This window comes from Hyla sarda, chromosome 9, assembly GCF_029499605.1.
Source record: "Hyla sarda isolate aHylSar1 chromosome 9, aHylSar1.hap1, whole genome shotgun sequence".
NCBI lineage: Eukaryota > Metazoa > Chordata > Amphibia > Anura > Hylidae > Hyla > Hyla sarda.
In genome coordinates, this window is record NC_079197.1 from 124,410,268 (window position 1) to 124,436,588 (window position 26,321).

Consider the following 26,321-nt stretch of genomic DNA (forward strand, 5'->3'; position numbering starts at 1 on the left):
TTTTTTGTCCAATTTTTTGTGTGTTTTAGTATATGCCTTTTTTCTGTGTAATTTTTTTCCAACTAGTCTTTTTTTCATTACAAGTCATGTAAATTCTTAAATCCTATGATTTATTGGAGAATGTGAGGAAAAAAATTGCAGAAAAAATGCACATTGACAAATGTATTTTTTTTAACCTGTGCATTTTGATAGGAGAAAAAATGCCATAGACTAGATAAAAAAACATCATCATAGACATAACATGCTGCCTTTGTGAAAAACTTGCACTGACCCAAATAATGCCACAAAAGGGAGAAAATACGACAGCAAAAAAGAAAGCATTGTAGGTATTGTGCTTTATATTTCACTATTGACTCCCAGCTTACTGGGCGCAGCATTTCTTCAGAAAAGAAGACATTTAGGGGTTATCAAGGGATAGAAAACATAGCTGTGTTCTTCTAGAAATAGCCCCATTTTTGGCCTCAGCTTGTGTGTGGTATTGCAGCTCAGTTCCTATGAAGTATTTGAAGCTGTAATACCACATACAACCTGATGGAGTGTCGCTGTTTTTGGAAGAAAGTAGCTTTGTTTTTCTATCCCTGAATAACCCCTTTAACCCCTTAAGGACGCAGGACGTAAATGTACGTCCTGGTGCGGTGGTACTTAACGCACCAGGACGTACATTTACGTCCTAAGCATAACCGCGGGCATCGGAGCGATGCCCGTGTCATGCGCGGCTGATCCCGGCTGCTGATCGCAGCCAGGGACCCGCCGGCAATGGCCGACGCCCGCGATCTCGCGGGGGTCCGCCATTGACCCCTCAGGTGCCGGGATCAATACAGATCCCGGCATCTGCGGCAGTGCGCGATTTGAATGAATGATCGGATCGCCCGCAGCGCTGCTGCGGGGATCCGATCATTCATAACGCCGCACGGAGGTCCCCTCTCCTTCCTCCGTCCGGCTCCCGGCGTCTCCTGCTCTGGTCTGTGATCGAGCAGACCAGAGCAGAAGATGACTGAAAACACTGATCTGTCCCCTATGGGGACTATACAAGTGTAAAAAAAAAATGTAAAAAAATGTAAAAGTAAAAGTAAAAAAAAGTGAAAAATCCCCTCCCCCAATAAAAAAGTAAAACGTCCATTTTTTCCTATTTTACCCCCAAAAAGCGTAATTTTTTTTATAGACATATTTGGTATCGCCGCATGCGTAAATGTCCAAACTATTAAAATAAAATGTTAATGATCCCGTACGGTTAACGGCGTGAACGAAAAAAAAAAAAAGTCCAAAATTCCTACTTTTTTAATACGTTTTATTAAAAAAAAAAATAATAAAAAATGTATTAAAAGTTTTTTATATGCAAATGTGGTATCAAAAAAAAAGTACAGATCATGGCGCAAAAAATAAGCCCCCATACCGCCGCTTATACGAAAAAATAAAAAAGTTATAGGTCATCAAAATAAAGGGATTATAAACGTACTAATTTGGTTAAAAAGTTTGTGATTTTTTTTAAGCGCAACAATAATATAAAAGTATGTAATAATGGGTATCATTTTAATCGTATTGACCCTCAGAATAAAGAACACACATCATTTTTACCATAAATTGTACGGCGTGAAAACGAAACCTTCCAAAATTAGCAAAATTGCGTTTTTCGTTTTAATTTCCCCACAAAAATAGTGTTTTTTGGTTGCGCCATACATTTTATGATATAATGAGTGATGTCATTACAAAGGACAACTGGTCGCGCAAAAAACAAGCCCTCATACTAGTCTGTGGATGAAAATATAAAAGAGTTATGATTTTTAGAAGGCGAGGAGGAAAAAATGAAAACGTAAAAATTTAATTGTCTGAGTCCTTAAGGCCAAAATGGGCTGAGTCCTTAAGGGGTTAAAATGTTAGGTGGCATTAAAATAAAGTTTTACCATGTTGTTTAGACATAAAAAGTTTAGATCGCCCCTGGTGTCAGTCCTGATACTTCTGCCATTGTGAGTAATAGCCAGCCTTCAGTAGACTCTAATGGAGTAAATGGAGTCAGATTGTGCAGCCAGCTGGGGAGTAAAGCGCAGTTATTCTCAATTGCAGCGGGTCTCAGAACTGAGACCTGGTGCAATCTCTAATCTTTTAACATTACATATCAGATTTAAAAAAATATCAGCAGCTGAAAAATGGATGTCTCTCACGTAAACAATTACAGTGCTCCCTCAACTTACAATGGCCTCAACATACAATAGTTTCAACATACAATGATCTTTTCTGGACCATTATAAGTTGAAACCAGACTCAACATACAATGTACGGACAGTTTAGATCTGCATAACCTGTCAATGGCTGGAAGATCTGGCCAATCAGAATGGGGCATTAAGTGGTAAAAACCCCTGTATTACTGAAGCGTATGCACTGACTGGTGTCTGGTAGCGCCCCCTACAGTACAGGGAGGTATTACATGTTCTGAACACTTTACCTGTGCCAGGGTTAGCTGCTCCTTTGAACAGGTGAGGGCGGCTCCATGTTACTTTTTTAGGACATTGTCTGTACTGTACAGGACCCTGAAGAAGCTCCTGTCCTCTACATAGACCAGTGTTTCCCAACTAGGGTGCCTCCAGCTGTTGCAAAACTACAACTCCCAGCATGCCCGGACAGCCTTCGGCTGTCCGGGCATGCTGGGAGTTGTAGTTTTGCAACAGCTGGAGGCACCCTAGTTGGGAAACACTGACATAGACAGTGATTTACAGCTCCCAGCAGATCTTTCTTACTTTTATATGTAAGGATTTGCTTTATCTATATTAGTTATCTACTTATTTTTCTTTAATCCTCACTTTTTTCTATTTTTGGATGACATTTTGGTGGCTTCAGAACCAATTACCAGGTTTCCATAGAGTTCTGGTCTCAACATACAATGGTTTCAACATACAATGGTCGTCCCGGAACCAATTAATATTGTAACTTGAGGGACCACTGTACTGGTAAGTAAAATGCTGAATATGGACCCCCAGAAGGAGGACGCTTGGTCTGAAATGATGGTAGGCGCGGATGCCTCTCCTTGTGTGTACCATTGCGTTATACATGTGGGTAACTCGATCCCCAGCATGGGCTTTGTTTACAAGATGTTTTGCACTGATTAACCCTATAATGCATAGTGGGTGGTTTATACCCCCATATTCAACACTTTTCTTACTTACCTGTCAATGTTTAAGTGAGAGACATCCATTTTTCAGCTGCAATCTTATATTTAGTGTCTTTTTAACCAATAAAGATTGATATTCCTGTAGGTAGTTGTATTGTATATACTGCATATAGCAGATTTATACTGGTCCCAATATTTAGGCCAATATAGTACTGTTGGGTGATAATATAAGTACACCCCCATACTATTTCTGTGTGCCCAATTATACACACTTGTGTGTTCGGTATAGTTAAACATTTGACATGTCTAACGACATGTGAATAGTTTATATTAATGACACTAACCCTTTAAACCAGTGTTTCCCAACCAGGGTGCCTCCAGCTGTAGCAAAAATACAACTCCCAGAATGTCTGGGCATACTGGGAGTTGTATTTTTGCTACAGCTGGAGACACCCTGGTTAGAAATCACTGCTCTAATTAAAGAAAATACATTTTTTAAATCCGAATTTCCAGATTATAGATGTGTTAGAAGTGATCACTTTATCAATATATACAAGTGGTCTTCTACCTGTTGCTCTCCAGCTATTGTGAATCCACATCTCCCAGCTTGCCCCCAGAGCCAGTAGCCATGCTGGTATTTGCAGTTCTGTAACAACTGGATGAGAAAAAACGATTGGATATTGGGATCTAGTTATCACAGCAAAGACTTGTTCCTTTCTATCAGAATGATTGACACGCCTGTGGTGTCTGCAGGGAAAGAGAGCTTTGTCTGCTGGGGAACTACAAATATAAGCATGTCATGATAGATTATATAGTTTGGGGAAAATAATAGCTGCTATGACTTGCTGTTCCATACCGCCTAAAAAGCTGTGTTATCAGCCAGAAATGATATTTACAAACAGAGCAGAGATCGGTTTTAGTTTAGTTATTTATCCTGCTGATACATTTTGTAACATTTGCAGTTCAAGTGATACAATGTATCATTTTGTGTTATGTTACTGTATCCCCTTCCTGAAGCTGGAGATAGAAGACTGACAGTCATTGGTAGCTGTGTAGAAACTGCAATTGGTGAATTCTCTGTGACTTTCTTATTGGCCAGAGGAATTTTCCAACCCAGTTTGCTTTCTCTTCCTGTCAGTGAATGTATATACTGTTGTTTGCTTCACTGGAGGCTGTTGTGTCCCCCAAATTTCTACCTACAAGGTCAGTGGATGTTTTCTATGAGCCTTTCTTTGCTCTTTCCTTGCTATTTGTTCTGTGCAGATTTTATAGATTGTGTCATATTGGAAGAGATAGGTCATAGGGCTATCTAAGTAACTCAGCTGGCTGAGCTCTGTGCTGTATAAATGTGCAGGAGAGCTGGGGGTAATGACTGTTATACAGCGTTTCTGCCTAAAAAAACAAATAATTCACTAGTAAACCTACATTGTTAAATTGCTTTTTGGTGAACTCCATATATATATATATATATATATATATATATATAGTGATCCCTCAACTTACATTGGCCTCAACATACAATAGTTTCAACATACAACATTCTGGACCATTGTAAGTTGAAACCAGACTCGACATACAATGACAATCTGGACAAAGACAGTCCAGATCTATGAAACTTGTCAATAGCCGAGAGAACTGACCAATCAGAATGGGCAATTTACTGGTAAAACCCCTGTATTACTGAAGCGTATGCACTGACTTTTGTCTGGTAGCGCCCCCTACAGTACAGGGAGGTATTACATGTTCTGTACTCTTTACCTGTACCAGGGTTAGCTGCTCCTTTGGACACCAGGTGAGGGCGACTCCATGTTACTTTTTTAGGACACTGTGTACTGTACAGGACCCTGAAGAAGCTCCTGTCCTCTACATAGACCAGTATTTCACAAGCAGGGTGCCCCCAGCTGTTGCAAAACTACAACTCCCAGCATGCCCGGACAGCCTTTGGCTCCCTGCTTGGAAAACACTGACATAGACAGTGATTACAGCTCCCAGCAGATCTTTTATCCTTTTATTTGTAAGGATTTGCTTTATCTGTATTAGTTATCTACTTATTTTTCTTTAATTCTCACTTTTTCCTATTTTTGGATGACATTTTGGGGCTTTGGAACCAATTACCAGGTTTCCATAAAGTTCTGGTCTCAACATACAATGATTTCAACATACAATGGTCGTCCTGGAACCGATTAATATTGTAACTTGAGGGACCACTGTATATGTATGTATGTATGTGTATATATATATATATATATATGTGTGTGTGTGTATATATAGCAGCTAGTCTGACTACTATTACATCTCCTACAGGGGTTGTCCCTTAGCTTTCCCAGGGTTATAAACAGGGCTAAAGTCCTGCAGGAACACACGGGAACGGAGTTCCTGCGCTTTTTCCAGAGCAGGAACACTGTTCCCATTTGCAGGAGTCCTACAGGACCAGCTCGTGTGGAAATCATGGGTGAGTTCCCGCACTTTTTTCCCCAGGACTTGACCCTTGGTTATAAACCCATATATTCTCATTCCTATATTACTGCTTGGGCAGATTTGCCATTCAGGAGTCTGGAAATCTGGTGTTGGCAGAATTATTCATTGTCAAAGATGTAATGTTTCTTGCTTTGGACTATCTCTATTTGTTAGAGGAGTCCTCCAATGGTAAGCTTTTGACAGGGTGCAACTGTCAACAAGGGGAACCCGCTTTAAGGTTTTAGATTTCCTGCAGTGCCACCCCAGGAGAATTGAAGCACAATATGATTCTCAGTGAAACCAATAGACTGTCTGTATATCTATTAGAAAGAGAAACAGAGACATGCTAAGTAGCCACTCTCTGCTCCAGCTAATAGATGAGGGTCCTGAGTGGGGGAATCCCTTTTACAAACTCTGGATTCCCAAATTGTAAAAAAAAAAAAAAAATCCAATTTTATATACGTGACCTGTAATTTATACCCTATGGCAGTGGTCTCCAAACTGTAAACCTTCCGGAAGTTGTAATTGGCTGGCTGGGCATGCTGGGAGTTGTAGTTTTGCAACATCTGGAGGTCCACAGTTTGGAGACTGCCATAGGGGATGCCAACGGCTGTCCGGGCATACAGGGAGTTGTGGTTTTGCAACATCTGGAGATCCACGGTTTGGAGACCACTGCAATAGGGGATGCCAACGACTGTCCAGGAATGCTGAGAGCTGTAGTTTTGCAAAATCTAGAGGTCCACAGTTTGGAGACCACTGTCATAAGTGATGCCAAAAGCCTTTCCCGACATGCTGAAAGTTGTAGTTTTGCACCATCTAGAGGTCCACAGTTTGGAGACAACTACCATAGGGGATGCCAACAGCTGTCTTGGAATACTATGCAGTGCAGTGAACAATATGTGCACATCTACACTAGATCAGAAGATTTATGATGCTCATGTACATTTATCCAAACTGCATTCATGAGTTAATACAAAGAAATAATCTTTTGCAGTTTTGTGACAGAACACATGGCTATTCATCTGAAATACCTTTTCCTCAGACTATCAAAACCTGTCCAGAGGAAAAGTTACTGAGTTACCCATAGCAACCAATCAGATCGCTTCTTCCATTTCTGGAAAGGCCTCTGAAAAATGAAAAAAGCGATTGGTTGCTATGGGCAACTCAGCAACTTTTCCTCCAAACAGGTTTTGATAAATCTCCCCCACTGAGTTTTCAATATATTGATAAAAAATCTAGGCAACACATTTCCTTTAAATTGAACCTGTTTACACCTTCTTGCTGCCTGATTGGTCTGGATGGTCTCCAGCGGCTTCTTCCCGCCCCATATGCCTTATTGATAGATCTTTTCCTGTTTGGGTTGAGGGAGGGAGGCAAGATGGGGAGAAGCCAGTAGGGACCATCCTGATGTCTCCTAGTTCCGACAGACAAATCCAAGGAACTTAGTGGCTATTTTTGCCTAGAAATCTGATCACGTTGCACTTTTACTTTGTTGTCTTTTGAGGACATGCTGTAAAAACAATAAATAAATAAAAAAGGAGATGCAGGGATGCAACCTTTGAATACATTACAGTATGCACTGGTACACTATTGTCTAGTCAGAAATGTGACCCAAATTTGATATAAACAGCCTAACTTATTGTTAATACATAGCACTTAAATATGCTTTGAATTATTGATACATTATTGTAATAAAGTACTACATTATTAATAGAGGCAGCATTCACATTAAGGTGTGAGAGGGAATGTATTGACAAGTATAGACAGCTACTGCATATGTATAAGCGGTGTTATAATAATTCTTTATATAGCTTCTACAGATTGGTTATAGGGCCGTACGGCTAATTGATGATAGATTTTAGTGCCGAGTCCACATGAAAATGCAGTATACAGTAGAATATATTCAGATGAGGTTTTTCAAAGCTCTATCCACAGATGGCAGGAAGAAAAATATATGCAGATTTCAGGGCTTTTAGGATTTGAAAATTCACAGCAAACAACCGATAGACAGATAAATGAATGAAAACAACATCAAAAAGGTCCAAACCTCTGTTTGTGAACATAGCCTAATAAAAACAGCCAACTCCTATAAATGCTTATATCTGGGTGTATTTATCAATGGTTATAATAAACTACTGGGGCAGTCATTCTTCTGAAAGACATCAAAATGAAATGCATGAGTTATTAGTACTAAACATGTTTGGGAAAATGTATTAAGCTGTGTATGCCGGAATGTACAAAAGCAGCAAATTTTTCCACAAATTCTGTGTGCATTCAAATGTGATGAGAAATGTGGGTGGTGTTTAGCAAGGAAGGCATGGCCTCTCGCTTTACCAACAATGTACTGTAATAAATATTGCACAAATATATGCCAACTCATAGGCGTCATGGACAGCCACTTATGGATTATATGTATAGGAGGCATGTACCTCTTTTTACATTTGGCTACCTTATGCTGGTTTCTGCAAGGCTTGGTTGACATATGTCCGGCATAGGTGAACTCAGCCTAGATCTCGACACAACTGATGCCATAACTGTTGACAACGTGAATCAGTTGTCATCCGTAGTATGGCATCTGGCGTCCTCTGTTTCTAGACACAACGAAAGCTGCGTTCCTCTGTCTGGTGCCGTCCAGCGTGTCCAATCATCCAGTGTCAAAATTGAGACGCTGGATGATTGTGAACTGTCCCATTCAAATGAATGGGATCAGTTTTAGCATCAGTTTCCCTTCAATGCATGCCTGAGGGAAACTATGCTGGATGCCGGACATATGTGAACCCAGCCTTAATCTCCCCATTCTGTTAGGCCTTGTTCATATGTCCGAAACTGCGCCATAGATTCTGCAGCGGCAGAATTCCATTGTATTCAGTGGGATTCTGCTGCTCTGTGCACACGTCTGCAGAAACAATTAGCCTGTCCATTCTTTCTGCAGAATCCACACGGAATGCATTGCTGTCTATAAGACAGCACATTCCCATGTGGTCCTAGTGCCGGCAAGTTATGGCGCCCACAGTGTGCTGAATGTCTGCACAGAGATTTAGCATGCGGATATTCTGGGGTGTGAACATAACCTAAATATGTGTAGATGTTTATAGGTGTAGGAGGGGTTTACCCAAACACATTTTGAGCATCTGAGAGTCAGAGTTATGTCAAAATGGATGCCAGTGTGTCTGTTCTTTTACAGCCATGGCCATTCATTTCAATCACCCAAAAGTTGTCAGCTAGGTTTGGGTCATTTTCTGACTGTATTTTTAAGTATTGGCTCAGACTTAAAAGAAGGATTTGCCATGACTAGAAATGACTTAAACATTGTCACTAGCTAAAAACCTCTGGGTCATTAAAATAAACGGGGACCATGCCTGTCCGAGCATGAATATGTTGGCACCCCATTTTGACAACATGCTGCTGTATCCGTATCTTAGATGCCCAAAACATGGTGTAAACCCTTAGGCTTCTTTCACACTGTTGTTGTGACACAGCAGTGCGACGTCCGTCAGGAAACCTGGGGAGAATAGCGGGAGAAGAAATTCATCATGCAACGTCTTTTTCTCCCGTTACTCCTGTCAAAAAACAATGGCACCCGACGGACCCCATAATAGTAAATGGGATCTGTTCGGAGCCATTGTGCCCCATCTGGATTAACAGCCAATAAGGGCTCAAATAAAAAAAAATAAAAGTGCCTGACAGACAATCTCCAACAGGGCACAACGGCAGTGTGAAAGGGGCCATACACTTATTTGTTCTGTCCACATAAACCAAATGGAAGGGATAAATTGTTCCTCCCTTTACTGCTAGCTTTAACAGTAAATATATAAGGACATAAGCTTTTGTTAGTTTTTTCCAAATGACAGTGGCTATTTAACTATGTCCTAGCAGATTTCAAAAGTGTTGATCAGCAGGGGTCTGAGTGTTCAGACCTCCACTGTTCAGGAGAATGAGCCAGGAGAAGACTGCACACAACACCTCCTCTCCCGGCTCCGCGTCACACTCGTAATGGAAGTCTTTAAAGCATGTCTCCATCATGTGACACACACAGCAGGGAATGGAGCATGCGGCAGCACAGACTTCAGCTCGTTCTCCTGATTGGTGGAGGTCTGAACACTCAGGCCCCTGCGGATCAAAACTTGTGACAGGTCGCTAGTATATACATTTATGTTCCTAAAGCACCTATTTAATACACAAGACATATATAGGAAATAGTTTGTAACTAGTAGTTATTGCTGGTACTTGTTACCAAGGAAACCATGGAAGCCTACTGCTATCCTTATGACGTTCAGTCCAAATGGGCATCTGTCATTCACTGTGTCATTATTTTTTAATACACTGCTTGGTATAGCATATGTATGTAATCTGTCTGTCCATCTCATTTCTTTCTTTTCTTTCTTTCTTCCTTCCTTTCTTCCTTCCTTCCTTCCTTTCTTTCTTTCTTCTCTCTATCTCTGCAATGACAGATATTTGGTAATAAAACAATTATTTGTAATTGTCCATTTTCTCTGTGTTTTAAGTTTGTTTCAGAACCAAAAAGTGAAGCCGACTGCCTTGAAAACATCCGAGAGTTCCTAAGAGCATGTAGTTCTCTCCGCGTCGAGGTGAGTGTTCCTATCACTTACCTTTCTATTATGCATGAAGCTGGTTTACAATTGGCCTGCAGGTAACATCAGAAGGCTATGTATGCTCTAGCTAGGTTAGATCACTCATGACGTACTGTATGTATGCAGCATCTAAATCATCGCTAAATGCAAAGAATTTGAGGATGGGCTACACTTTAACTCCTAAGATCTTTATTAAAGTGTACCTGACCTTTTAAAAAACCTATGACATTTCACAGAGACATGCCATATGTTTTGATTGGTCAGGGTCTCAGTGCTGAGATCCCCACTGATCATCTGAATGGGGGAGGAGAAGCACATGCCTGCCCTCTTCACTCCCAAGATTACAACTTCCTTAGACTAAAGACTTATAATGGTGCCTCCTGTGTAGCGGGCCAAAAATTGTTGTGGGCCATGGTGTAAAGAGCACAGTAATTATGGGGGGGGGGTTTATCATTGAAACTCCAGCCAATTAAAACTATTAACACGTCTTCATGCCAAATGATAGGCCATCAATGTCTGATCAGCATGGTGCCAAGGCTTCAATGGGAGATATGCTGCAGTAACCCAGCACACCACTACATAATGAATGGAAACAGGGAAAAAGGGAATAGTGTAGCTCACCTAAAGGGGTACTCCGTGGGAAAACTTTATTTATTTATTTATTTTTTAATCAACTAGTGCCAGAAAGTTAAACAGATTTGTAAATGACTTCTAATAAAAAAGTCTTTACCCTTTCAATAATTTTTAGCAGCTGTATGCTACAGAGGAAATTCTATTCTTTTTTGTCTTGTCCACAGTGCTCTCTGCTGACACCTGATGCCCGTATCAGGAACTGTCCAGAGCAGGAGAAAATCCCCATTGCAAACTTATGCTGCTCTGGACAGTTCCTGACACGGACAGAGGTGTCAGCAGAGAGCACTGTGGACAAGACCAAAAAGAAATTCAAAAAGTAAAGAATTTCCTATGTAGCATACAGCCGCTAAAAAGTACTGGAAGCGTAAAGATTTATTAGTAGAAGTCAGTCATTTACAAATCTGTTTAACTTTCTGGCACCAGTTGATTTAAAAAAAAAAGTTTTTCACTGGAGTACCCCTTTAAGGCGGAGTATGTACCCAAGGTTACTTGTGCAACTACACACAAAATATATATGTGGAAAAAATATAATAAGTTATAAAATTATATAAAAAACAGTCCTCAAAGGTAAATAGGAAATTAGAAAGATTATATCCAGTAAATATATTAATAATATTTAATTTATTGAATAGTTGTTAGTATAGGCGACTGGGATCTAGTGCAGGGCCCTTGCGCAGACTCCAGTAAAACAAAATGTATTTTGTTTTACTGGAGTCTGCACCAGGGCCCTGCACTAGATCCCAGTCTCCTATACTAACAACTATTCAATAAATTAAATATTATTAATATATTTTAGAGATGAGCGAACTTACAGTAAATTCGATTCGTCGCGAACTTCTCGGCTCGGCAGTTGATAACTTTTTCTGCATAAATTAGTTCAGCTTTCAGGTGCTCCGGTGGGCTGGAAAAGGTGGATACAGTCCTAGGAGACTCTTTCCAAGGAATGTATCCACCTTTTCCAGCCCACCGGAGCACCTGAAGGCTGAACTAATTTACGCAGGATAAGACATCAACTACCGAGCCGAGAAGTTCGTGACGAATCAAATTTACTGTAAGTTCGCTCATCTCTAATATATTTACTTGAGCTAATCTTTCTCATTTCCTATGTACCTTTTGAGGACTGTTTTTTAAATATAATTTAATATAATTTATTATATTTTTCCCATGTATAATGAATGGAGCCAACTGCTTCTGGCGGTTCACTGTTCATGTGCCGAAGCAGCTGATCAACATTGGTGCTGGTTGTCACCACTCCACCAATCAGACATTGGCGGCCTTTTCGGTGAATAACTCCCAATATTAAATGCCCCAAATAGACATTTAATTGTTTTACTTTCCTGGGTATACAATTTATTTTAGAATGGACTCTATGAAAATATTTTATATTGGATGATTTAAAAAAAAAAAAAAAAGCCCCTGAAGCTTCCATTCTAATGACTCCTGAAACTTGTTGTTTCCTGCTTCCTCTGATGCGTTTTTTCTGCAACAAATGCCTGATAAGCCAATCACAAGCTGAGGAGGGTCAGCCCCAGTGGGCATTGATTGAGCGGGTATTTTCTCAGGAATGATGTGCCAGAGGAAGCAGGAGCAGCAGGGAATGGAAGCCATCATCATAGCAGCTACGCTCATTGGTGGCAGGTGAGTATGCCTTATTTCAATAGCAAGTCCAATATAAAAAACAAAATCTATGTGGCCAGAATATCCCTGCATAGTGCTTATTCCAATCAATGGGTTGTCTATCTGATACAGAACAGGTCCTCCAGAGAAAGAGATGCTCTTTGTAACTGATCTCCACTGTGACCATGAGATCCTGAACCAAAAAAACACCTCTATTAAAGGAGAACTGGAGTAAAAAATTTAAAAAACAAACTTTAACTCACCATCCGGCATTCCCCCCGTTGCGCCGATATCGGTGTCCCAGTCCTCCAGTGCTGGTCTTCTTCCTGGGGACGGTGAGTCATACTGCGCACAGCATATCACCGGCCACAGCGATGTTCCGCCGTCATGTAAGGAGCCCGGGCAACAGGGAGAAGACGGGGCCCAGGCTCCTTACATGACAGTGTGCTCAGCCACTGCGGCGCAAAGGGGGAACATAAGGTGAGTTAAAAAAATTAAAAAAAAATCAACTTGAAGTTTTTGCAGCCCAGGCAGCACAGAGGTAATTAAAAAATTTTCTCTACACTTTCACTCCTTAAAATCAGAATGTCTTCGAGTATATGACTTTGGGTTTTCTAACATAGAAGACTCTCTTAGGGTAGGGTCACACAGAACGGATCCGCAGCATATTTTACGCTGCTGATCTGCCAATGATGGACCCTACGATGTGCCTCCAGCTGTGCCTGCTCATAGCGGCAATCTGTTATGTGTCTCTGCGAGTCGCTGTGCGCATGTGCAGTTCATGCACACTAATCGCGGCTGCTCTCGGCCTAGCTCAGGGAGCAGGGGGAAAAGCCGCAATGTCTGCGAGTACACTGCGCGTGCATGCAGCGATTCACAGATTGCTGCTACGAGCAGGCAGGCACAGCTGGAGGCGTCAGTCATCGGCGGTTCTGCAGCGTAAAATATAACCCTACCCTTAAGAGGTAAGTACTGTAAATTTTCTTTACGGTAGTCTGTCATAAAGTTTTGAGCACTTTTTCTGAGAAAAATGATACATTTTTAAAATCTCTTGGTGTAAACCATGTACCCTGTTATACTGGCAGCAGTCCTGATTCAAATAGTTATTATAGCTTTAGCTTCCTTTAATCTGCCAATTTGAATTCAATAGTAAATAGGTTGGGTTGTGAAACCACGCCCTTTTCTAGCTGATTACGCCCCTTTTCAGTCCGGCCATGCCCCTTTTTCAGGTTTGTCAGGTTTATTTTGGCGCAGACACAATTTGTGGCATGCAACCGGACTAAACAGGTCAGGTTAACAATAGTAAATCAGGGAAATTGTGGAATATTGGAAAGCACAGGACAAGACTAGAGGTGTCCAGCTACTGTTTATTATGCCTACCCGCCCCATATTCTCTGGAATAGCACTGGTGAGAGGTTCCTTTTGTGAAGGCCCCTTCATGGCATTTCCCATGTGGTCACCAGAATTTTTTTTGGCTATCATTGTATCCAAGACATTACGGAAGAGGGTAAACCTCAATTCCAGTCAGTGCAACACCTACTGCTTCCTCGATCTGTATAACCTTACGACTTGTCCTTTTTAAAGTTGCAATTTCACTGTTGATGTGTATATATATTTAATGTTGAAATGTGAACATTACCATCTTTTTATTTGTTTTTCTATTGGTTATACATGACAAGCTGTTGTGGCTTGTCAGGAATGTGTATGACATGGAATGACGGTATATTTTGACTGGCTGGTTATCTCTAGTTCTGGCATGTTGCTGCAGAATATTCTGTATCTTTGTATTTATATATTTGGTTTTTAGTCCCTGGGAGGAGGACGGGGAATAAACTGGTGCCAGTTTAAAGTCCAGTAAACTATAAAATGAGTAAACAGTCTAAACAATCATTAAAAGAACACTAACAAAACACTTAAGGACATCATGTTGTTAGTTATTTGCTAACTACTACAGAGTCAGGTTTTACATTCTTGCTCCTCTTTATTTAGCCAATGAAAGATTATTACTAAACAGTGAGCCATTGTGTTATGCTAAATATTTGCAGTATTAGTAAGAAAAAAATCTGTCCTACAGCTGTATAATAAGTTGCTTAACGTGAAAGAAGGCAGAAAGTTTCTTTGTATAGTATTTCTAGAAATTGTATTTTTTCATTTGCTAGGATCAAATCAAAGTTGTCCACTTTCTCTTGTGTATACACTCAGCAGGTAAATTCTACCGCCACTTGTGCTGCATTTAATGGTGAAACCACCTATGGAATTCTGTCCCGCTAGATACATACATAGAACAGGATAACTGGAAAAGAGCCAAGATAATTGCTACCCAATCTTCATCAGATTGAAATGAAATGAAACATTTTTAACAAATGAGCTGCAGATTCCCTTCATAGATAACAAAATAAGTGTACCATACATAGCACTGCTGCATTGCAGGTGAAGAGATGACTTCTAAAAAAAGCAAATCGAGAATCAGGTAGGACTGAGCAGCACCTAAGCACATCAGAACCAACTTCTTTGACATTTGAACTGAGCAGATTGATATTCACTTTATTGAGAAAAGATTCAGTATAACTTGTAACTAATAAATTGAAGCCCCTGTTCATTCTGGGCCTAGGAGTCCAGTGGGCGGTTCTTATCTTTGGCTGACAGCTCTCTCTGTATGCACACTTATACAGGGAATGCTGTCAATTACTTAGCAGGACTTCACACTGGACTCCTAAGCCTAGAGTGAGCAGGGACTTCAGTCTGTTAGTTACAAGTTATACTGAACCTTTTTTTCCACTAAACTATGTATCAATCTTCTCAACTTCCAGTTCTGTAACATTAAATTGATGAATTCAACAGTATTTGCTTGTTGAAAATTCTACTTTGGTGCAACTTGTTTGTTCTTATATCTGTTTTTGGCCTCCCACTTTTCTCTATTAGTGTCTGATTGGCTGTATAATGTCCTATCTACAGCCACACATGCCCTGCTCCTTTTTTTAGGGTGTTCCGAGGTGTCCAGAGATGGCACATCCTCCCCTAATCGAGGTTAGAAGGTTTCATGTAGCACCCATGCACCATGTCACTCCTGCAGTGAATAGTGGAGGTCGGATGCCTATTTGGAGCACTAGATTGACAGATTACAGACAGACTAGATTGACAGATTACAGAATGTCTTTAGGCAAATATCTGAAATATCTTAAGTTCTAAAACAAGTAACTGGCAGGCAGCAGAGGATAATGGTGACGGATCACTTGCGGTTACCCTAAAAAGATGGGTTTCTGCAATTTTGAGGTTGGAATACAGTGTAGCTTGTAGAAATAAGCAGATACATATTGAACTAATACATAGGAATTGTGCTTTTCCACAGCTGTTTGAGGCACATGACCTTTACGCTGGCGAGAACTTCTCTAAGATACTGAACACACTTACTGCTGTCAACAGAGCTACTGAAGGTAAGAGTACCACCGCTCAGAGATACTGAAGGTAAAAGGGGCACACCACACTGGAATCTGTGTGATATTGGCCTGTCCTGCAGATTATAAATAGGGAAGTCAAAAGCCTCAATATATTTGCAGTGAAGTGAATTCTGTCAAATTTTTGCAGAACGTATGAAAAGCTTTGATCAGTTGGGGTCTGGATGTTCAGACCACTGCTGATCATTAGGTCGAATCAGGATAAGCATGCATCTGAGGGCTATACTCCCTCACCCTGGCTGATCAAAAAACATTTTTTAATGACAGTAATGCTTTAAATAAACATATGTTGGATTCAGATGTGTAGGATATAAATACTAACATATAAAGGGTCAGAAAATCAAGAGTATTGTTCACACTGGACTCAGAACAATGAACACACTAAACACCCCACTCCAAACATGGAGGGACATCAATACCAAAGCCAAATAGACTCTTAGCCAGTGGGCACTCTGCACAGACTGTTCAGGATACCAGCCTAGGCGGAAACAAAAAATACTAAATACAAGCAAACACTGTTACAGGCACAATACTTACTCACTCACTCACTCACTCACTCCTAGATAGATGGATTAGCACAAGGCTCAGAACAAAATTCTATCCTAGGAGTAGCAGGAATAAACAAGGTAAAAACAGGACTGACATAACGCACAGTGTGAACATGGACTAAGATATATCAAGGTAATTACAGAACGTACGTACACAAATACTAAAACCTTACAATATACTAAAACAAAGCAGGATAACATCTATATATCAAACAGGGCAGATAACCATGGTTAAAACTCAGGAAATATGCTCAAACAGACAAAAACTAAAGTGCATAATAAACCGTACATGGTCAGAGTACATCTAATTACATATACATTAGAGTATATCTAATTATCAGCAGCCAGCAGCACCTGAAGAGGCCTTATATATATCCTCCCAGTGTTGAAGGGTTAAGTCTTCCCAAACCAGGGAGAATTAGCAAAAAGAAAAAAAAACTGTTCAGACACAAAACAATGTATGAACAAGACCTAAAACAGGAAAATGCAAAAACACAGAAACGGACAGTACAGTATGCCAGCAATAAACTCTCACATATTTCAGCTACAATTTACACCAATTTCCGGCATTTATTATATTAAATCACTTAGGACACAGGAGGCCGTGGCCAATCCTACTTAGTCCTGTCCACTTTATAACCTCCTTATGGCCCATGATGTATGTGTACTTCATGACCACATTAAGGGTATGGAGACACGTATTGTATTTTGAAGTCAATGGGTGGCAAAATCAGCTGTGTATTTTGCTACCCATTGTCCCTGATTTACTATTGTAAATCCGACATGCTTTGTCAGATTGTGCGCCAGATTCTGGCACATCGCAACAGATGCTGTCTCATTGTGCCAGAATTCTGTCTCGTTGCGCCAGAAATGAAAAAAACCCAACCAACTCTCCATTTTACTGAGAGAACCCGAAAAAGGGCGTGGTCATCGGGAAAAGGGACGTAATATCAGAAAAGGGATGTGTCCCCAACATTTTCACAAAAACCCAACATATTTACTAAGGTTTCCACAGAAAATGTGGTGGATTTCAGCTAAGGAAAAACCCTACATATCAAAGCATGTGTACAAAATCCAAAATGTAAATCTTGTGCATAGCCCTAGGGGGGGGGGGGGGGGTGGTCCTGAGCCCCCCCCCCCCCCAGCACCAATCACCCTTTACCACGAATGTCCTGATTCGTTGGCCCTTACCGGACAACGAATCAGGATTCCTGCTGGGGGTGTCACTAATGGCTTTCGCTCTGCCTCTAGTTCGGAGGGCGAGAGTGGGTGCTGGGAGTGGACACTGGCAGCTGGGGCCCCTGATCCCCGGTGTCAGCAGTGGGATCGGGGCTCTAGGACCAGCAGCAGGAGGTAAGGCTGTGCCTCCTGCTGTTGTTAGCAACAACTCCCAGCATGCACAGCCGAAGTGCCTTCAGCTGTTGTATAATTGCGACTCCCAGCATGCACAGACAGACAAAGGTCATGCTGGGAGTTGTAGTTGTGCCTCCAGCTGTGGCATAACTACAACTCCCAGCATGCCCTTTAGCTGTGCATGCTTAGAATTGTATTATACAACAGCAGAAGGAGAGTGCTGTCTGCCTCCAGCTGTTGCATAACTACAACTCCCAGCATGCCCTTTGGCTGTCAGTGCATGCTGAGAGTTTTCGTTTTGCAACAGCTGAAGGCACACTGGTTGCGAAACACTGGGTTAGGGTTTGCTACCTAACTTAGTGTTTCGCAACCAGTGTGCCTCCAGCTGTTACATAACTACAACTCCCAGCATGCACTGACAGACCATGCATGCTAGAAGTTGTAGTTTTGCAACAGCTGGAGGTACACTGGTGCGGAAACACTGCGGTTGTCTGTTACCTAACTCAGTGTTTCCCAACACTGAGTTGCATAACTACAACTTCAGCCTCCACGGTCTGTCAGTGCATGCTGGGAGTTGTAGTTTTGCAACAACTGGAGGTTTGCTTTTCCTCCCATGTGAATGTACAGGGTACATTCACACAGGTGGGGGTTTAAAGCGAGTTTCCCGCTTCAAGTTTGAGCTGCAGTAAATTTGAACCCCACCCTTGGGAATGTATGCTAAAACACTACACCTACACAAAATAAAAAGTAAAACACTACAGTAAAACACTACATATACACACCCTTACACAGTTACCCCCTGTACGTCTCGTACAGCATTGTTTCCAAAACTGAGCCTCCAACTTGCAAAATAACAACTCCCAGTATTGCCAGACAGCCATTGACTGTTCAGGCATGCTGGGAGTTTTGCAACAGCTGGAGGCACCCTGTTTGGGAAACACTTCTTTAGGGTATTTTTGGTATTGGAGGCAAGTGTAATACTTGCATATGGGTCCGTCCCTATGTAAATCCCTAATTTAGGCCTCAAATGTGCATGGCGTTCTCTGTTCAGAGCTTTGTTGTATTTCAATGCCACAGTTAGGTGCCACATATTTCCGTACTCGGGAGAAATTGCCTAACAAATTTTGTTGGGCTTTTTCTTCTTTTACCCCTTATGAAAAGGTGAAGTTGGGGTCTACACCAGCATGTTGTTATAAAAAAAAAATTATTTTTTAGACTAACATGCTGCTGTTGCCCCATACTTTTCATTTTCTCAAGAGGTAAAATGAAAAATTTGTAACACAATCTCTCCTGAGTACGGAAATACCCCATATGTGGACGTAAAGTGCTCTGTAGGCGCACAACAGGGCTCATGAGTGAGAGTGCGCCATGTACATTTGAGGCCTAAACTGGTGATTTCCACAGGGCTGGCTGATAGTTACAGCAGTTCTGACATAAATGCAAAAAATAAATAAAACTCATTTTGGAAAATGAACCCCTCACTGAACGTAACAAGGGGTATAGTGAGCCTTAACACTCCACAGGTGTTACCCCAAAGTTTTGATTTTCACAAGGGGTAATAGGAAAAAAAAGCCCCCCAAAAATGTGTAACCCCAATTCTTCTGAGTAAGGAAATACCCCATATGTGGATGTAAAGTGCTCTACTGGCGCACTACAGGGTTCTAAAGAGAAGGAGCGCCATTGGGCTTTTGGAGAGGGAATTTGGATGGAATTGAAAACCATGTGCGTTCACAAAGCCCCATGCTGCCAGAACAGTGGACCCATTTTGGAAACTACACCCCTCACAGAATCTAACAATGGGTGCAGTGAGCATTTACACCCCACAGGTGTCAGACAGATGTTTTGAACAGTGGTCCGTGAAAATGAAAAATTTTATTTTTCATTTGCACAGCCCACTCTCCCAAAGATCTGTCAAACACCAGTGGGGTGTAAATGCTCACTTCACCCCTTATTACATTCCATGAGGGGTGAAGTTTCCAAAATGGGGTCACATGTGGGGGGGTCTACTGTTCTGGCAGCTTCTATTCCAACCAAATTCTCTCTCCAAAAACCAAATGGCGCTCCTTTTCTTCTGAGCCCTGTTGTGCGCCCGCAGAGCACTTTACATTCACATATGGGGTATTTCCACACTCATAGGATATGGTGTTAAAAATTTTGGGGGGCTTTTTCTCCTATTACCCCTTGTGAAAATGAAAAATCTGGGGTAACACCAGCTATCACGCCCCCTCCCGTAGGCTTGCATTGAGGGGCGGAGCGTGACGTCACACGGGGGCGCAGGCGTGACGTCACACGCCGCCCGCCCTGTGATCGCCGGTAATCAGACACGGAGCGAACATGCTCCAGGGACTGATTACAAACGGGGTGCCGCGTGCAAGATCACGGGGGTCCCCAGTGGCGGGACTCCTGCGGTCAGGCATCTTATCCCCTATCCTTTGGATAGGGGATAAGATGTCTAAGCACCGGAGTACCCCTTTAACTTCAGAAGCTCATAAGTACTGAATGGATTAAGATTTTTTAATAGAAGCAATTTACAAATCTGTTTAACTTTCTGAAGCCAGTTGATATATATAAAAAAGTTTTTACCTGGAATACCCCTTTAATGAAAGTTCATCAATCACCTGTAGGGTGTTAAGGCTCAATATACCTCTTGTTATGTTCCTTGAGGGGTGTCGTTTCCCAAATAGTGTGCCATGTGTTTTTTTTTTTTTTTTGCTGTTCTGGCACCATGGGGCTCCCTAAAAGCGACATGCCCCCCCTCCCCCCTCCAAAAAAAAAAGCATTTCAGAAAAATGCGCTATCCAAAATCTCATTGTCGCTCCTTCCCTTCTGAGCCCTGTAGTGTACACACAGAGCATTTACATCCACATATGAGGCAATTCCTTACTTTAGAGAAATTAGGTTACACATTTTGGTGGGCTTTTTCTCCTTTTACCCCTTGAAAAATGGGTCTACAAGAACATGTTAGTGTAAAAAATGAAGATATTGAATTTTCTCCTCCACTTTGCAGCTATTCCTGTGAAACACCTAAAGGGTTAACAGACTTTCTGAATGTAATTTTTAGAGATGAGCGAAGTTACAGTGATTCGATTCATCAAGAACTTCTCAGCTTGGCGTTTGCTGACTTTATCCTACATAAATGAGTTCAGCTTTCAGGTGCTCCGGTGGCTGGAAAAGGTGGATACAGTCCTAGGAGAAAGTCTCCAGCCACCGGAGCATCTGAAAGCTGAACTCATTTATGCAGGATAAAGTCAGCAACTGCCAAGCTGAGAAGTTCATGATGAATTGAATCATTGTAATTTTGCTCATCTCTAGTCATTTTGCATACTTTGAGGCATTTTCATAATGGGGTCCATTGTGGGGGGATTTCTAACATAAAGATCCTCAAATTCACTTCAAAACTGAACTGGTCTCTGAAAAATTCAGATTTAGAAATTTTCGTGAAAAATTGGAAAACTGCTGCTAAACTTTGAAGCCCTCTAATGTCTTTAAAAAGTGAAAACATGTCATCGTTATGATGCCAACATAAAGTAGACATATTGTATATGTGAATTAATATGTAAGTTATTTGGAATGTCCAATTTCCTAACAGGCAGAAAGCTTCAAAGTTAGAAAAATGCTAAATTTTCAAATTTTTCACCAAGAAATGCAAGTGTGGACGAAACTTTACCACTTAAATAAAGAAGAATATGTCACAAAAAAACAATCTCTGAATCAGATTTATAAGTAAAAGCATCCCAGAGCTATTAATGCTTAAAGTGACAGTGGTCAGAATTGCAAAAGATGCCCTGGTCCTTAAGGTCAAAATGGGCTTGGTCCTTAAAGCGCAACTGTCACGTATTTGTACCCCCATAAACTAATCACAGGGTAACAAAGTTCTTTAGAATTACTCTACAGATATACCTTTTACTGCTTACTAGCAGCTTTTATCAGGCTAAAAAATGCTTTATAAGACAGCCAGCAACAGTCTGATAGGCGTGACTATGGCCCGCGGCCACCACACCTATCTCCTGTATGTCATCGCTAGGATCGCTGTGTGATTGGTCCCAGCACATAGACCCCTTTTTTATCCTTATCTGTGGCGGCGAACATACAAATGTCTAAGTAAAACAAGTGCCCGCTCTTCTATAAGCTTACAATGCCCGTTCTCCTATTCTATTAGGTTACAGTGCCGTCACAGCAGGTTAGTTTGCATACCAAGCGGCAGAGCATTAAGCTGTGCACTGGGGCCGGGAGCAAGTGCTCGCTATGAAAACTAGCTGCCTGCAGTGCTGGAGATGTGAAGAAAACTGTCTCCTGGTGCTGCGGGCCACAAGCGCTCTCTCCTGATGGCCCCTGTATGCTGTGATTACATCAGCGGCGCTGCGGGCGGCTAGTTTTCATAGCAAGCGCTCGCTCCCGGCCCCAGTGCGCAGTGTAATGCTCTGCTCTTGCTATGTAAACCAACCCCTTGTGACGGCACTGTAACCTAATAGGAGAATAGGAGAACGGGCACTTGTTTTACTTATACATTTGTATGTTCGCCGCCACAGATAAGGAAAATAAAGGGGCCTATGTGCTGTGACCAATCACACAGACAGCCAGCAACAGTCAAATAGGCGTGGCTATGGCCCGCGGTCGCCACGGCTATCAGACTGTTGCTGGCTGTCTTATAAAGCATTTTGTTGCCTGATAAAAGCTGCTAGAAAGCAGTAAAAGGTATATCTGGAGAGTAATTCTAAAGAACTTTGTTACCCTGTGATTAGTTTATGGGGGTACAAATTCGTGACAGTTGCGCTTTAAGGGGTTAAGGATGCATGAAGCCGGCTCTGGAGCCAAACTCTCATCATACCTGGCGATGCTCAGCTGTGGTCCGTAAACCAGCATTGGAGGTAGCTCTAATGCTGGTTATTTAACCATCTAGATGCTTCTGTCAGTAGTAACAGCAAATACCCTGCATATGGTGTAAGAGTTACTCTATGTAAATATGAGAAACTATTATACTTTCTCTGCTATAAAGTTTGTTTATTTTTTAAATATTTTCCATTATTCTTAATTTTACTTTATATTCGTATTTATATGCACACCAGAAGAGTCATTGAAGAGGCCATGTTCTCGAAGGACTTCACAGTCGCATAGCTTTACAGCATCCTCTCAGATAAACACTCAGGGAACAGATAGTTCAGCGCGAGTACTACGAAGGCAGTCGAAACCGATGGTATGTCTCTGCTTATGAGCATTATTTACACTTTAATGGGGTTTATCTGAATTGTAAATTATTAACATATTTGCTTCCTCACAGTAGCCTGTTTTCTATGTGTAAGCTACCACACGTTTCTGGGGTTCTAGTATAAGCATTTTTTAGTTACAGCCGCCAGTGACCACAGTGTTTCCTACAGGGGATGGCTCGTGCGGATCTTTGTTCAAGTCTCAGCAAGCATTAAGCATTTTCATGGATATAGATGAGGGAAGACCTGCTGCTTCCCCTGCCCACACAGTGACTGACAGTTCTCTGTTTACAAATACTAAGACAAGCTGTCAGTCACTGTGAGGGGGAAGGAGGAATCTCAGGCTTTCTCTGTGAGAGGACAGGGGGAGCAAAATGGCAGAATTTGCGTGCAGAATTCTGCATGAATATTCTGCATGGAAATTCCACTGCAGCAGAGTCCCATTGATTTTCAATGGGATTCTGCTGCACTGATCATGCGGCAGAAGTCTGCAAGGAAAGGCATTGCTGTTTATGAGACTGCGTATTTCCGAGCAGTCCTATCGCCCGCCGGTAGTCAAAATTGCAGATTGTCTGCACTTTTTTTCTGTGCCTGTCCCGTGTGAACCCAGCCTTAGATTTCTGTATGAGAGGGTGAAAAAAGCAGGACTCTCAGGCTCTCTCTGTGAGTGGGGGAGCAGGAATCTCAGCCTTTCTTCAAGTGAGTGGATAAGCAGGACTCAGGCTTTAAGTTAGTGGGGAAGCAGGACTCAGGCTTTCTCTGTGAGTGGTTGGGGGAGCAGGGATCTCTGTGCAGCACCTGTGTCGCACTTGGAATTCTGGGGGGCGTGACGTGGAAACCCAGCGTTCTAAACCTATTGTTTAGAATGCTGGGTGCTGCACAGAGCTCGCGGAGGGGGTCCCAGTGGCGGGACTCCCATGATTAGACATCTTATCCCCTATCCTTTGGGCAGAGTACCCCTTTACACTTCTCCTGAAAGTGCCCTTTGAATGCAGTGAACAGTGGACACCCTGTCAGTGTGGAAGAGGCCAGGGGATAAACTTGGTCTCTGCCTCTCTCTCAACTCACGTTCTAAACTAGTACTTGACTTGTGTTCGGTTAGGGACAGGTGAGAAGGGCCTTAAATGGACTTTCCTTACCCTACACCTGATGTGATTTTGGCTTTAATGGGGTACTCTGGCCCTAAGACATCATATCCCCTATCCAAAGGATAGGGGATAAGATGTCTGACCGCGGGGGTCCCGCCGCTGGGGACCCCCGCAATCTTGCATTCAGTACCCACCTCTTTGAGCTGCATACCGCGCTGCCATCTCACAAACTGCTGGGTGGCGACCACGGGGCCGGAGTATCGTGTCGTCACGAATCTGCCCCCGTGTGATGTCACCCCCCACCCCTGCGATGCAAGTCTATGGGAGGGGGCGTGACGGAGTACCCCTTTAAAAGTAAACCTAATGCGTGTGTAGTGCTATTAACCCCTCTGATACCATGCAGTGTCAGCTTGACTCGGAAAAAACATTACATCATATGCACAGAATAAATACATATTTTTCTCTGATATAAAGACACAAGCGTTTATCCACCACCCATGACTACTAATCATTGTGAAACATTACATGTCCTGATTATTATTCACTAAAGATGTGAATAAACTATTTTAATGCAACTGGTAAGTGCCGGAAGTATTGTATACTTATTCTGAGGGAGGGTCCCATCCATAAACACTGCCACATGCAGAGTACCAAAATTCACTGCAAGTTTTAGGTTTACTGAAAGATTTCAGGATTATTTTAAAAATATAAATATGTGGTGTTCCACGGGGGAGCGATGAGGTGTATGGGACAGATGTTATTAACCCCTAAATGTTCATGATGCCAGAGCGTGGTTTTCCTAAGTAACCACCCGAAGGTAGCTCCGCTATCCCGAGGTTAGGCAGGGTAATAATAGTCCAAGACCAGGTTAGGGTTCACAGTAGCTTTACTGAGGTAGACAGATGGTAACAGTCTTTACAGCTCAGCCAGGATCCCAGAGAGGTGGCCAGTAACATGGAGGGAACCTTGCAGCTTGCTAAGACTTGCAGTAACTTGACTGACTTTAGCACAGCCACGCTTACTATAATAGACTTGACTTGACTGAAGATAATGACAGCAGACATAGATGACTTGACTTACTGACATGTGGTTGTAGGTTAGGCTTGAGGCCTCCAGGTGTGCTGGACACTGGCTCTGAGACATCTGGACTGGACTTGGCCTCAGCAGAAAGTGTGGTGGATGAGAGAGATTCTGGTACCTCCCCCTCTTATAAAGGGGGGCCGAGCAAGTGTGGACATTAAAAAAAAAAAAAAACTACTTGTCCAAGGGACTAAAAAATAACACGATCTACTTGTCCCTCATGACGATCCACTTGTCCTGATACATAAAATAATTTCAACCAAAATAGTGCGTAAATAAGGTCTTTATTAATAGAAACTTAATAGGCAGACCAGTATGTCACCCCATTAGGTGGATAGGGCCCCTGATAAGTATGCCCCATTAAATAGGTAGTCCCCCCTTCAGGTAGGTACGTCCCCTCATCACGTAGACAGACATGAAGGGCTCCCCTTGTATGTAAAGTGGGCCCCACATATATATGTCCCCCCAGTTGGTAAAAAGGTAGGGCTCCCAGACTGGGCCCCAGATAGAAATGACCCCCATTAGGTAGAGCTCCCCCAGTAGGTAGACAGGTTCCAGATAGATATGACCCCCATCAGGTAGGCAGGTAGGGCTCCCATTTAAACAATTATACTCCCTAAGTCAGAGCTTTCCAAACTTTTCATGGTGACGCCCTTACATAGTTTGACACATCACACCCTGTGCCATATCATTCCCCTGTGCCATTATATTCCCCCTTCTCTGATGCTCCCTGTGCCATTATATTTCAGCCCCCCTGTGCCATTATATTTCAGCCCCCCTGTGCCATTATATTTCAGCCCCCCCGTGCCATTATATTTCAGCCCCCCCGTGCCATTATATTTCAGCCCCCCCGTGCCGTTATATTTCAGCCCCCCCTGTGCCATTATATTTCAGCCCCCCTGTGCCATTATATTTCAGCCCCCCCCGTGCCATTATATTTCAGCCCCCCCTGTGCCTTTATATTTCAGCCCCCCCTGTGCCTTTATATTTCAGCCCCCCCTGTGCCTTTATATTTCAGCCCCCCCTGTGCCTTTATATTTCAGCCCCCCGTGCCATTATATTTCAGCCCCCCGTGCCATTATATTTCAGCCCCCCCGTGCCATTATATTTCAGCCCCCCCTGTGCCTTTATATTTCAGCCCCCCCTGTGCCTTTATATTTCAGCCCCCTCTGTGCCATTATATTTCAGCCC

At 42.3% G+C, this 26,321-nt stretch overlaps 1 protein-coding gene across 3 annotated transcripts in view; it reads left to right on the forward strand.

The window, feature by feature from the left end:
* ARHGEF6 (Rac/Cdc42 guanine nucleotide exchange factor 6) overlaps positions 1-26,321 on the forward strand; it is a 213,081-nt gene that overhangs the window by 11,963 nt on the left and 174,797 nt on the right. For 2 of the 3 annotated variants that reach the window (XM_056540316.1, XM_056540318.1), the window contains exons 2-4: positions 10,066-10,149; positions 15,752-15,836; positions 22,825-22,952. In XM_056540316.1, the coding sequence (XP_056396291.1) occupies positions 10,066-10,149; positions 15,752-15,836; positions 22,825-22,952 (297 nt within the window). Of the gene's footprint in view, positions 1-4,246; positions 4,307-10,065; positions 10,150-15,751; positions 15,837-22,824; positions 22,953-26,321 lie in introns of those variants that run through there. The other variant, XM_056540319.1, reaches the window with a different exon arrangement.